A 14,803-nucleotide genomic window follows, 5' to 3' on the forward strand; every position below is an offset into this window, starting at 1 on the left:
TTTAACATTATAACCTTTCAGGAAATGTGTGTTTAGGTAATGCTAAAGGCAGGATCACACAATTACTTGGGGAGGGTTCCAGACTCTGCTTCCTGTGTACAGCCTGCCCCCATGTGGAAATCAGTGGAATTGCTGTTGGGGAATTTGTGAGTCTCCGCTCCAGAGGCTTGTGGGATGGCAGGGTGAAGCTATAACACCGCCAATTCTGCAACCAGCAAACCACACAAAATATTTAATATCATATATTACACACTGACAGTCATACACACACACATACACAAACACACACCCGTACACACACATACACAATATACACACACACACACACATACATATAAACACACACCCGTACACACACATACACAATATACACACACACATACACACACACATACACATAAATATACACACAGACACACACACAGACACAGACACAAACACACACATACACGCACATACACATAAACACATACACAGACACACACAAACACACCTAGACACACACATACACATAATCACACACACATACACACACAGACACAAACACACACATAAGCACACACGTACACACACAGGCACACGTATACACACACAGACAGACACATACACAGACACACACATCGAGACGCAGACACATGCAGACACATATGTACACACATAGACACATACAGTGACATACACACACACACAGAGATGTACACACTGACCTGCACATATACACACACAGATACACACACACAGCCACACACCCACAGACACACACACATTTAGACACACAGAAACAAACAGACACGCACACACACATACATACTCACACAAACACACACACACACACACACACACACATACACAAGTACACACATACACACACACACACACTGCATTGCTGTGTCAACAAGCTACACGGAGAGTCTGGATGACCCCTGCATGCTGTTATTGGAAATTTCAGGAATGCTTCGCGCGCACAATGTTTACAATGTTAATCTTTCTTCTTTAACTCAAGGATCCTGGAACTTCTGCAGCACGGCGATCTCGACCTGCTGAAACACAAGTGGTGGCCGAAGGATGCCCAGTGTGACATCTACTCCTCATCCCGAGCTCAGCAGAGGGGCAGCGCCCTCGACCTGGCCAGCTTTGCCGGCGTCTTCTCCATCCTGGCGGCCGGGATCATACTGGCCTGCCTCATCGCCATCGTGGAAAACTGGTGGAACAGACGGAAAGGATCCCGGGCCCCCTCGAAAGAGGTAAAATTCTGCGGTCTTCGGCATGCGTTGTCCCGGCGACGAGTGACAGATTTAACGCCACTCCGCGCCCGCGTGAGGTGTCCACTGCCAAACAGCTGAGGACTTAGTGTGTACAGGTTAATGATCACGGAGATATATCGCTGCACGGCATTCAGTGCAGTGGGCCGCCAGTTACTAAAATCAGCAACAAGAGCATAAGAAATAGGAGCAGGAGTTGGCCATTCGGCCCCTTGAGCCTGCTCCACCATTCAATGAGATCGTGGCTGATATTCGACCTCAACTCCACTTTCCAGCCCAGTCCCCATATCCGTTGATTCCCTTAATATCCAAAAATCTATCGATCTCCGCCTTGAATTACTCAAAGACTCATCATCCACTGCCTTCTGGGGCAGAGAATTCCAAAGATTCACCACCCTCTGAGTGAAGAAATTTCTCCTCACCTCAGTCCTAAATGGCCAACCCCTTATCCTGAGACTGTGTGACCCCTGGTTCTAGACTCCCAAACCAGAGGAAACATCCTCCGTACATCTACCCTGTCCAGTCCATAAGAATTTTATATGTTTCAATGAGATCACCTCTCATTCTTCTAAACGACAACTTGCATTTATATAGCTCCTTTAATGCAGTAAAACATCCCAAGACACTTCACAGGAGTGTTAACAAACAAAACTTGACACCTATAAGGAGATATGAGGACAGGTGACCAAAAGCTTGGTCAAAGAGGTAGGTTTTAAGGAGTGTCTTAAAGAGGGAGAGGAAGTAGAGAGGCGGAGAGGTTTGGGGAGGGAGTCCCAGAGCTTGTGGCCCAGGCAGCTTAAGGCATGGCCACCAATGGTTGAGTGATTATAATCAGGGATGCTCAAGAGGGCAGAATTAGAGGAGCGCAGAGATCTCGAAGGGGGTTGTGGGGCTGGAAGAGTTTACAGAGATAGGGAGGGGCGAGGCCACTTGAAAACAAGGATGGGAATTTTAAAATTGAGATAGAGGTAATATGAGAGGGGAGAAATCCCAAAATTACATTAACGCGACAGACACATTTCTCAAAAATGATATAGAAAGTGCACAGACACGAGAGGATCTCCTGGGGCGCTGCACATGGGGAGCTGAGATCAAGTGAAATGGGGAGAGAGGGTGGGGAATAATTAGACTCGGGTACACAGGGACAGTGCCCATTTTTATGTCCTTATTTTCATATAATACTTTTAGCTTACATTATTATTTATAATTAAGTATAATAAAACACAGAGCCGTTTGAGAAGCAGAGAAGTGGAGTTGGTTGGAGTGCTTGGAGTTTCTCTGCAGAGGAGCTGGAGAATGCAAAGCTGGGATGATTGCAGCGCCACACTGGGGAGGAGGGTGTAACTACAGCGTGACACGTTTACCTGAGCAGTTTCCATTATAAATGTTGACATTTAGAACTTCTAAAATTCAAAATCATGAGTGGTCTAGACAGAGTAGATAGAGAGAGACACTGTTTCTCATGGGTGGAAGGGTCGAGAATCAGAGGACACACAAAGTTACGGTGATTGGCAGAAGAACCAAAGGCGACACGAGGAAAAACCTTCTTTTTTACGCAGCGAGTGGTTAGGATCTGGAATGCGCTGCCTGAGAGGGTGGTGGAGGCAGACTCAATCGTGGCTTTCTAAAGGGAATTGGAAGGGAAAATAAATTTGCAGGGCTACAGGGAAAGGGCGGGGGAGTGGGACTGGCTGAAGTGCTCTTGCAGAGAGCCGGCACGGGCTCGACGGGCTGAATGACCTCCTTCTGTGCTGTATCCGTTCTATAATTCTATGATAATGGAGGTTCCGGGATGTACATACAGATGTAAGTTGGCTGCTATCCCATGGCCTAGTTACCACGAGTCAGAGGCTGTGCTGTTTTATATCCATGGAGTGTTGTTGGTGGGACTTAACCTCAGGGCCAACTGATTTATGGTGACAATTAAGTCAAGTTCCATTTTTATGCCGTAGTATTTTGGATTAGTGACAGCAGGACTGAATTCCCTGAACACTGTCCATTATTCGATGAAAATCATGAATGCATAGTCTTTATTTTATATACGTTGCTTTCTCTGTGCATTTAATTATTATCCTTTCCCGTTTCAAAGCTGGGTCTGCACAGCAGGATGGAGTGCACGATGTACAACTTGGTAGGTATCTGGTATTTAGCAGCACTAGGGAGGGAGGGGGGAGGGGAGGTGGGCGGAATTATGGTTTTGCTGCACTTGGGTAGCGCTGGGTGAGGGTTCCTGGGGTTTGGCAGCTCCAAGGGGGGAAGGGTGCTGTGGTTTCGCAGCTCTGTGGAAGGACAACCTGAGGCTTGAGAGAACTGTGGAGGAGTGACCTGAGGTTTGATAGAAGTCGGCGATGGAATATTGCGTTTGCTTACTAGCGGATGCCCAGAACGAGGAGGAGAGGGAACGAGAGGGGAAGAGGAAAGGGGAAAGATCCAGATATGGCAAACACTGGTTTGTAGGCTTCTCTGCGGACACCAAAGTCATTGTTTTTGCGATTAGTTCCTGCATGTGTTTGCCTCTCTCTCTCTCTCTCTTTAAAAGGGGAGCCATTTTAACCCAACTCACTCAACAGAAACTTGGCGGGTAGGTTAGTTAAAATTGCTCCGGCTCTTAACCTGTCTGAAAACCGCCATGATCACAACATCTGTGATTTTAACCTGCTCTCCTGAGTAGGCAGCAAGGACAGGTGCCCAGAGCCAACAGGGTCCTTCCTTACATGTGCATGTTGTGGGCCGATGACATCGTTGAGACCCGACTGTAATTTTAATTCAGACCTGAGCGGGCAATCCCCCTGGGGTTAAAATCGGGGCCGTTACTTCTCCCCCAACTGTCACTGATGCAAACATTTAAATGTTCTAACTAGCAACAAGGCAACCATTGCTAATTGGGGCCTTTCTGTTTGCCTGAAAAGTTATCTTCAATAAATGTAATTTGTTTTAAAGGAAAAATTGGTGAGTAAAGACACGATTTCTCTCGCTCTCTCTCTCTTTATCTTTCTCTCCTTTCTGAATTTGGCAACATTTCTTGAAGGAAAAGCAAATGAAAAGCTTCTATTTAAAAGTGTATTTACAAAACCGACTCCAACTCATCATCCAACTTGCAATCAAATCATGTTTCAATATACTATTATGGACAGAGATGCAATTTGGCTTTTCCACCCCCCCAAAAATAAATGGATTTATATAATTTAGAGAAGATAATTTGAAAATATACAAAACCTGCAAGAGAAGGGGCAGTTATATTTGAAGTGGGTTTGTTTTTTTCCCCACAGTTTCACCTTGTAATGTATCTGCTTCATGGGTTCTTGGCTTAAGAATTCATAGCAACACATTGCTAATAAGAACTAGTTGGTTTATTAACAAAAGGATTTACAATCACACTACACATTACCAGTTCATCCACCAGGCTCACAACCACCTGCCTCCTCGTGGATCCCCCGAACCCAACTGGCTGGGGTTTTATTGAGTCTTGTGAACATCACATGACTGACTAAGCCACTCCCAACTCAACAGCTCACACTTCACATTACCAGTTCATCCACTTGGCTCACAACTGCATACCTCTTTGTGAACGACCTAGACCCAACGGACTGGGGTTTTTTTGAGTTTAAGCCACTAACAATGCAACAGCTCTACAACTATTTTGACCACAACCTTAAATCAAGTGCCCCCTTTTGGTAAGGGCACTAGAACCCACAAATTTCCAAATACAACTTTAAAGGAAACTTAAATCAAATTAAAATTTGGTTTCCGGGGGTAATGATGCACTCCAGTCCCTCCAGTGCCTGTCTCTCACACAAGGCTGCAACAGCTCTACAAGCATGCTCACACGTGCATACATTACGAGACCCCAGACACACAAGCACAGCTTCTCTATTTAAAATGACACTCGGTATAAACTTTAACCAGTAACTTTTTAAGACGAGGGCGAGACACGAGTCCTGAGCAATGACGCCAAAGGGGCGATATCGGGTCGGTCGCCCATTATAGCAGCGCTTGATATTTCATTCCATTGACTGCAGTGGGACTGAATATCAGGCGATGCGTATAACAGGCAGCCGATCTGATACCGCCTGCTTTGGGCCACCGCCCGAGGCGGATTTCTCAACCTAGTTCCCTAGCGTTTCTTTGAGAAACAGCCAAACAGGTACGGTTGGAAGCTAAATAGAAATACCGCAATATTTGGACTGACTAATGCAATGTATTTGCTTCACGGGTTCTTTGCTTAAGAATTCATAGCAACACATTATTATTAAGAATTAGTTGGTTTATTAGCAAAGGTTTAACAATCACACTACACATTACCAGTTCATCCTCCAGGCTCACAACCACCTGCCTCGTCGTGGATCCCCCAAACCCAACTGGCCGGGGTTTTATTGAGCCTTGTGAACATCACGTGACTGGCTAAGCCACTCCCAATTCAACAGCTCTACAAACCTCTGAGCATACTCACAGGTGCATATGTTACAACTAAATAACTGGGTCTCTTTTCCCTTGAAAAATGAAGGCCGAGGGGTGACCTAATAGACGTCTTTAAAATCATGAAAGGTTTTGATAGAGTGGATACAGAGAGAATGTTTCCACTTGTGGGGAAGAGCAAAACTAGAGGCCATCAATATAAGACAGTCACCCAGAAATTCAATAGGGAATTCAGTAGAAATTTCTTTACAAACATATGAACAATGATGGACAGGTAAAGACCATCAGGTCCATCGAGCCTGTCCCACACCACAGCGATACCTTGTGTATCACAACATATACACTTCTTCCCACCCCAAAACCATGTGATCTCCTGGGAGAGGCAAAAAAACAGGTAAAAACCCCAGGCCAATTTGGGGAAAAATAGCTTGGAAATTCCTCTCCGACCCATCTAGGCAATCAAAACTAGTCCAGGAGATCACCCTGGTCTTGAATTCCCTGCAGTACCTACCTTCTGTAAGAGGTGAATTCCACCGCAGCCAGAAACAAATCCAGCTTTTACTTGAAGGATTTCAGTGAGTCTGCATCCACCACATGAAACGGCAGCTTGTTCCAGAGGTGGACTATTCTCTGGGAATTCTTCATCCAGAGAGTGGTAAAAATGTGGAACTCGCTACCACAGAGAGTGGTTGAAGCGAATAGAATAGATGTATTTAAGTGGAGGCTAGACAAGCATATGAGGGAGAAGGGAATAGAGGGTTATGCTGATAGATTTAGATGAGGAAAGACGGGAGGAGGCTCGAGTGAAGCATAAACGCCGGCATGGACTGGTTCGGCCGAATGGCCTGTTTCTGTGCCGTATATCCCATGTAATTCTCTGTAAATGTTACTCATCCATCCTGGGAACTTGTCCTCACTGCACATGTTCAGACTGCGAGATTTGCCTTCATCTTTGAGAATCAAAACAAAATACTTAGCTCCTCAGACTAATTGGAGAAGCCAAGGGCTTAAAATAAAAACTTTAACGAGGTATTGAAAGACAATGCATTGAAAACAACCTATGTTTGTGTTTTGTTTGCAACCTTACCTTAGACATTAGAATTTTCAATTACTAAGAAAAATAGTCAATGATGTTTATACATGTAATATATATATAAATAAGCAATTTAAGTGATTTGATTGATTCACATTTTTTTCATAGAATCAGAGAAATTAACGGTAAATTATGAGGCCATTTGGCCCATCGTGTCTGACTGCTCATTCGGGATTGGTTGCTTTGATAAATCCTTAGTCCTTCCTCATTGGCAGTTTCCTGGCTGCTTTCCCCAATTTTGATTCGCCTGTTACCTGCCTCTTCAGTTCTGATTTGCTGCTGGCTTTCCTTCGAGCCAATCAGGGAAGTGTGGCGGCAACAGTGTGACCACAGGAAGAAGATGTGGCAAACAGGAAGTACTACAAATGCGTACTGGATGCATGACTTTAAAGACACATTTTTTTCCCACTGGTGAGAAACCGTATGAAACAGGCAGCAAGTAGCGCTCCTGGAAATTATTTTAACACGGCCTTCTATTATTTTATAAGCAAAAGTACAGAATAGTTAGTTGACCGTGAGAGCCTTCTCGGTGTATCAGATCTGCCGAACTTTTACCGGAGGCAACAAGGGGTCGAAATTCAGTCTCACCGCTTTTGAGGTGGTGTCAGCGGCTGAGCGCTGGTTGTAACGGTCGGCGGTAGGTGTCGCCCAAAGACGGGACAGCAGCGCTAAAAGTGGCATTGCACACTCATCCTCAGTGGCCAACGGAGCGGCATCTCAGGAGGCCGACCGAACTTGCCAACGGTAGGCTGCCGGCGTGCGGTTTATGGGGGAAAAAATTCTGACACTCTCCCTCACCCGCACTTCCCCACTTATCCCATTAATAACTAAATGTGAAAAAACAACATAAACGCAATTGCCTTGATCCCTGGACCTTCCCACCCCGGGATCCCCGACGTCCCGCCACCTTTCCCGGGCTGTATGGACGCCTGCCGGTAAGGCCACCGAATTTCCCAGCCGCGCCGGCAAGGGGGCGTGACACGCTCGATAACGTCACCGCGTGGGTGGCGGCCGAGCGCCCAGCGGTACGTCTTGCCGCCACCCACACCGCCCAACTAACTTTACCGTGAGGCCAGGAGCCCCGTCGCTGCCGACGGTAAGGAGTCAGCCGCCTGTTAGCCGCCCCTCTCCGGCAGCAACACGGTGGCGTTACAAAACAAATTCCCAACCCCAAGAACGCAAATCACTACCAGCTTGGCCCTTACACAAAAGAAAACAGCCAACTGTCTGAGCTCCCTTAAGTACATGACTTTCACCTTAACACGTGGCTCAGCATCATTGCTGCAGGTGTATTCTCTGTCGCTGTTCAGATATGTTTTAGCTGCAATACATCCAATTCTCTCAGGAACCATGTTACAAAGATGGGTGGGAAAGCAAGTTGTGAGGAGGACACAAAGAGTCTGCAAAGGGATATGGACAGGCTAAATGAATGGGCAAAAATTTGGCAGATGGAGTATAATGTGGAAAAATGTGAGGTTATCCACTTTGGTAGGAAGAATAGAAAAGCAGAATATTATATAAATGGAGAGAGATTACAGAATGCTAATGGTACAGAACGATCTGGGTGTCCTCGTACATGAAACACAAAAAGTTAGTGTGCAGGTACAGCAAGTAATCAGGAAGGCAAATGGAATGTTGGCCTTTATTGCAAGGAGGATGGAGTATAAAAGCAGAGAAGTCCTGCTACAACTGTACAGGGTATTGGTGAGGCCACACCTGGAGTACTGCGTACAGTTTTGGTCTCCTTATATAAGGAGGGATATAATTACATTGGAGGCAGTTCAGAGAAGGTTCACGAGGTTGAATCCTGAGATGAAGGGGTTGTCTTATTGAGGAAAGGTTGAGCAGGTTGGGCCTATACTCATTGGAGTTTAGAAGAATGAGAGGTGATCTTATTGAAACGTAAAAGATTCTGAGGGGGCTTGACAGGGTAGATGCAGAGAGGATGTTTCCCCTCGTGGGGGAATCTAGAACTAGGGGGCATAGTTTCAGAATTAGGGGTCGCCCATTTAAGATGGAGATGAGGAGGAATTTCTTCTCTCAGAGGGTCGTGAATCTTTGGAATTCTCTACCCTAGAGTGCTGTGGAGGCTGGGTCATTGAATATATTTAAGGCTGAGCCAGACAGATTCTTGAACTATAGGGGAGTCAAGGATTATGGAGAATAGGCAGGAATGTGGAGTTGAGGCCCAGATCAGATCAGCCATGATCTTTTTGAATGGCGGAGCAGGCTCAAGGGGTCAAATGGGTGACTCCTGCTCCTATTTCTTATATTCTTAAGTTAACACGTTGAGGGTCTGGTTTAACTTTTGTGCACCACCCGGTTTGCAGTAAGCACGGGAGTGATTTTAAGGCCGTGCCCTCATTTACATCAGGCCAGTGACGCAGTTCTTTGGATCCGCCCCGCCCACAAGCAAGGTCATAAGTTCACAGAGAGGGAGGGGCAGCGCATCATGTTATTTTTTGTGGGGCTCAGAGGACATGCTCCAGCACCAGTGTCAGCCATGACTCAGTGGGTAGCACTCTTGCCTCTGAGTCAGAAGGTTGTGGGTTCAAGTCCCACCCAGGGACTTGAGTGCAAAAATCTAGGTTGACACTCTGGGAAAGTGCTGCGCTGTCAAAGGTTGTGCCTTTTGGATGAGGCCCCATCTGCTCTCTCAGGTAGACGTAAGAGATCCCATCCTATTTCGAAGAAGAGCAGAGGCGTTATTCCGAGTGTCCTGGGGGCAAATATTTATCCCTCAATCAACATCATTAAGTCAGATTAAGTGGTCATTATAATAAGAACTTTTATTTATATAGCGCCTTTAATATAGTAAAACGTCCCGAGGTACTTCACAATAATTTTACAACACGTTAGATATTGACAATTAAGGGAAAGAGAAAAAGCTTGAGAATGAAGTGTAAAAAGATATTAAAGGCTCGGGTCCGAAGCAGCAGCCAAAATGTGCCGCAGATCGACACAGGCGAAAAAACTAAAACAAATTAACTTCAAATTACATTGTAATTAATATAATAAGGTGTATACAATAGTAAAATCAGTATAATAAAGATTAATTATAATTAAACAAAATTAAATAAAATATACTATAATTATAGATTAAGTTAAAATTAGAAAATCAGCAATTGAATCAAATTAATTCAGTTATTAGCTTTCTTTAAGAATGATCATATTTGCATATTTAAAGGGGCCTGGTGCCTGAAACAGATGGGTGCTCTGAGTGCCCGGCAATAAACCCCTTTCAAAATGGCGGGAGCTTGCTGTGCGCAAATTGGCTGCCGCATTTCCGACATTACATCAGTGGCTGCACTTCAAAAGTATTGTAAAGTGCTTTAGGAGGTCCTGAGATTGTGAAAGACGCTATATAAATGTGAGTTTTTCCTTCACCAGGTCCCACGAAAATAATACCAAACGTACCCTTTGACCGGTCCTCTTCGGCTCCATTGGCCGTAGGACTGATTGGAACCCACACACTGCGCGCTCCGAACATTCCGAAACTAAAATGGCCGTCGTAGGTCATCGGACCCCCATTTGCATATTTAAAGGGGCCTGGTGCCTGAAACAGGTGGGTGCTCTGAGTGCCCGGCGATAAACCCCTTTCAAAATGGCGGGAGCTGCTTTGGTCAGGGTTGATGGGGCGGAGAGGCCACCAATCCCATTTTGACCCTGTTAACGCCAAGTTAAAATGGACCCCATTTGGGTGAGGATGCATGGACCTGCTCAGGAACAATAAGGACTAAAGATACGCTTTCAGCGCACAATAAGGAACTTAAACCCCCCCACTTCCCCACTCCGCCCACCTAACCCCGTTGTGTTTCGGTGCTGCTGAAGCACGATTCACTTCTGTGAACCCCTTGTTCAAATTTGATTCGTTCCATTTATCTTTTCGAGCATCAGTTGTCAGCTCTCACTGTCAATTCACAGTCTCGTCACTGAAGGCTTGGGGCACCTCACAGATTCATTTGACAATGAAATGCATCTCCGAATACTTGGCAGAACCCAGTGCAGAATGAATAATCCTCAGCAGAGCCTTCAGGATGTCTACCAGAAGGTGTGTCATAACAAAAGGTACAGTATACAGACAGCGTACTTCTCCAATAACAAGTGAGCCGTAACTAATTGACGTCTGAGGGTCTGGTGTATCAGTGAATGAGAATATTATTGTAGAATGCAAGCGCTCTACTCAGAACTCCTTCACGGCAAACGAGCCAAAGGTGGGCAGCGGAAACGTTACAAGGACACCCTCAGCCTCCCTGAAAAAGTGCAACATCCCCACCGACACCTGGGAGTCCCTGGCCAAAGACCGCCCTAAGTGGAGGAAGTGCTTCCAGGAGGGCGATGAGCACCTCGAGTCTCGTCGCCGATAGCATGCAGAAATCAAGCACAGAGCCCCACCCATCCTTTCCCTCAACCACTGTCTGTCCCACCTGTGACAGAGACTGTGGTTCTCGTATTGGACTGTACAGTCACCTGAGAACTCACTTTGAGTGGAAGCAAGTCTTCCTCGATTCCGAGGGACTGCCTATGATGATGATGAGAATGCAATGGCAAGATCAATGAAAAATAAGCCAAAAGTGTAACTTTGTCCTGCTACATTTTACACTCATGGGAACATAGGAACAGGAGGAGGCCATTCAGCTCCTCGAGCCTGTTCCGCCATTCATTTAGGTCTTGGCTGATCTGTATCTTAACTCCATCAAACCGCCTTGGTTCTGCAACCCATAATACTCATGCCTAACAAAAATCGAGAGGAGAAATAACAATGTTGGACAAGGAAATGGTATCAGCATTGAGCAATTCCATAAGAACATAAGAACTAGGAGCAGGAGTAGGCCATACGGCCCCTTGAGCCTGCTCCGCCATTCAATAAGATCATGGCTGATCATCAGCCTCCACTTCACTTTCCCGCCCGATCTAGATATCCCTCGATTACCCTAGACTCCAAAAATCTATCGATCTCAGCCTTGAATATAATTAACGATTCAGAATCCACAGCCCTTTAGGGTCGAGAATTCCAAAGATTCTGAGTGAAGAAATTTCTCCTCATCTCAGTCTTAAATGGCCAACCCCTTATCCTGTGCCCCCTGGTTCTAGACACTCCAGCCAGGGAGAAACAACCTCTCAGCATCTACCTTGTCAATCCCCCTCAGAATCTTATATATTTCAATGAGATCACCTCTCATTCTTCTAAACTCTAGAGCATACCGTTCTACACAATCTCTCATCATAGTAGAGAAGATGATATCTTGCTGAAATGTTCTTGAACAAGATGAATAAGTTTGTTGTTAGCGGTGGCTGAGTGGGTAGTACACTTGCCTCTGAGTCAGCAGGTTGTGGGTTCAAATCCCACTTTAGCACAAAAATCTAGCCTGACACTCCCAGTGCAGTGCTGAGGGAGTGCTGCACTGTCAGAGGTGCCATCTTCCAGATAAGAAGTTAAACAAAGGTCCCGTCTGCTCTCCCAGATGCACATAAAAGATCCCACGGCACTATTTTGAAGAAGAGCAGGGGAGTTATCCCCGGTGTCCTGGGCCAATATTTATCCCTCAATCAACTTAATGAATAAACAGATTATCTGGTCATTATCACATTGCTGTTGGTGGGAGCTTGCTGTGCGCAAATTGGCTGCTGCGTTTCCCACATTACAACAGAGACTACACTCCAAAAGTACTTCATTGGGAGTAAAGCGCTTTGGGAAGTCTGGTGGTTGTGCAAGGCGCTATATAAATCCAAGTATTTCTTTCTTTACACAGTGAGCTGTCAGTGACCTAGGTTTTTTGTTTCAAGACCTCATCAATGACCTGGCGGATATTGTCAAAAGCGAGTGTTCTTCTTGCTGGGAACACAGTCTGCTGCAAAATGATGAATTTCCCATCTAAAAAGACAATGACAACCAAATCACTGGAGACAGTTACAGACTTTTCATCGCGCTAATTAAACAGCGTGCATATTAAACCTTAGTACTGAAAAGACCAGGTCAAAAACTCTGCTGAGAAAGACTAATTGTGATGTTGCCCAACCCCTTGTACTCGATAGGGATTGCAAATTCCATTCATTTGCAAACACTCAGGTCTGCGACCCTGTAATTACATTCGCTCCGCACTGTGGCAAACAGGTTGAGATCGTTCCTGGAGCAAAGTGGGGGGGGGGGGTCGGAAAGTCATCCCCATTAGCAACTTCGATGCTCAGTGGTGGAATGATGAAGCACTGATTCTGAGCTGCAGAACTAAATCTCCTCAATTCAGTACAAGGGCTGTGAAGACAGTAAATTCGATAAGAAAGACTTGCATTTATATAGCGCCTTTCACGACCACCGGACATCCCAAAGCACTTTACAGCCAATGATGTACTTGTGGTCACTGTTGTAATGAAGAAACACGGCAGTCAATTTGCGCACAGCAATGTGATGGTGGCCAGATAATCTGTTTTAGTGATGTTGACTGGCCCAGGACACTGGGGATAACTCCCCTGCTCTTTTTCAAAATAGTGCCATGGGATCTTTTACATCCAACTAAGAGCACCTCGGTTTATCTGAAAGACAGCACCTGCAACTGTGCAGCACTCCCTCGGTACTGCACTGGAGTGTCAACCTGGATTTATGAGCTCAAGTCTCTGGTGTGGGACTTGAACCCACAATCTTCTGACTCAGAGGCAAGAGTGCTGCCCACTGAGCCACAGATGACACAAGATATTTGACGAATTAAGCAGGAAGGATATTGATTTGTATAAGCACATGGAATAGAACAGAATCAAAGGATGTGACACTGAGCTTATGCAGGGCATTGGTCCATTCCCCACTGGAAATGTGTATGGTTCTGACCGCCATATTAGAGTAAGGAGTCAACACAATCACAATCACTAAGGAGATGGTACTCAGTAAGATAATGGACTAAAGGCAGATAAATCCCCTGGACCTGATGGCTTGCATCCTAGGGTCTTAAGCAAAGTAGCAGCCACACACGGCCTACCGATGTCTTGGTGAGCGACAGTGGGCCATGTTTTACCAGTGCTGAGTCCAAAGAATTCATGACCCGTAACAGGATCAAACATGTCACATCTGCCCCATTTAAACCAGCGTCCAATGGTCAGGCAGAGAGAGCAGTGCCAAAGAGGGTAGCAGGGTGTTTCAAATGGACTCATTCACTGGAAACACTTGGACCAAATCAAATTCAGATTCACGGACTACCCTGAGCAACCCACCTTGGACCCTACCTTTTTTGATCCCCCAACACACACACCAGTGGCATCTGGCATCACGGTTGACCACGAAGCAGAACCCATCATCCACAGTAGCCCAGCAGGGCCCAACACACCAGGCAGCCCAGCAAGGCCAGCTGCACAGCAGCCCAGCGAGGGCCCAACAAATGATTCAACAATACCAGCTTTCACACCGAGATGATCAACCAGGGCCAGAAGGGCCCCAGATCGACTCACATTGTAAATAGTTACACTATTGACTTTGGCGGGGGGGGGGGGGGGGGTGTTGTTATATATGTAGACTTGTATTTACTCTGTACAGCCACCAGAGGGCTCATTCCCTGGAGTCCCAAGGGATCCCATAATCCCTTGGGAGCACAGGTATTTAAGGAGGCCTCACAGGTTGGAGAGGCACTCTGGAGACCTGCAATAAAAGACTAAGCTCACACTTTACTTTGAGCTCACTGTTCAGTCTGGCTCTTTCTCCATACATAACAAAAGGCTCCACTTTTCTTAACTCCACTTGACACATGAGAGTCAATACAACATGCAAAATGGGAACTAATATTCCCTAATGAACCTTTCACGCATATATCACCTTTTCCAGTACAGTTCACCTTGGATGGATTAAAATACCTGGCATGACTTAAAATTACATCTAAAGCTGCTCCTTCAGCAGAAAGATGACAAAACCAAGGTGCACATCATTTATTTTTTTTAATTAGTTCCTGGGATGTGGGCGTCGCTGGCAAGGCCGGCATTTATTGCCCATCCCTAATTGCCCCTTGAGAAGGTGATGGTGAGCCGCCTTCTTGAACCGCTGCAGTCCCGTGTG

At 45.8% G+C, this 14,803-nt stretch overlaps 1 protein-coding gene across 1 annotated transcript in view; it reads left to right on the plus strand.

Annotated features, from left to right (window-relative positions):
• The window catches only part of grid2 (glutamate receptor, ionotropic, delta 2), a 467,741-nt gene that overhangs the window by 441,442 nt on the left and 11,496 nt on the right, over positions 1-14,803 (plus strand). The window contains exon 14 of the mRNA XM_070859425.1: positions 1,004-1,244. Coding sequence (XP_070715526.1) covers positions 1,004-1,244 — 241 coding nt within the window. The remainder of the gene's footprint in view (positions 1-1,003; positions 1,245-14,803) is intronic.

The sequence above is a fragment of the Pristiophorus japonicus genome, chromosome 2 (assembly GCF_044704955.1).
Source record: "Pristiophorus japonicus isolate sPriJap1 chromosome 2, sPriJap1.hap1, whole genome shotgun sequence".
Lineage (NCBI taxonomy): Eukaryota > Metazoa > Chordata > Chondrichthyes > Pristiophoridae > Pristiophorus > Pristiophorus japonicus.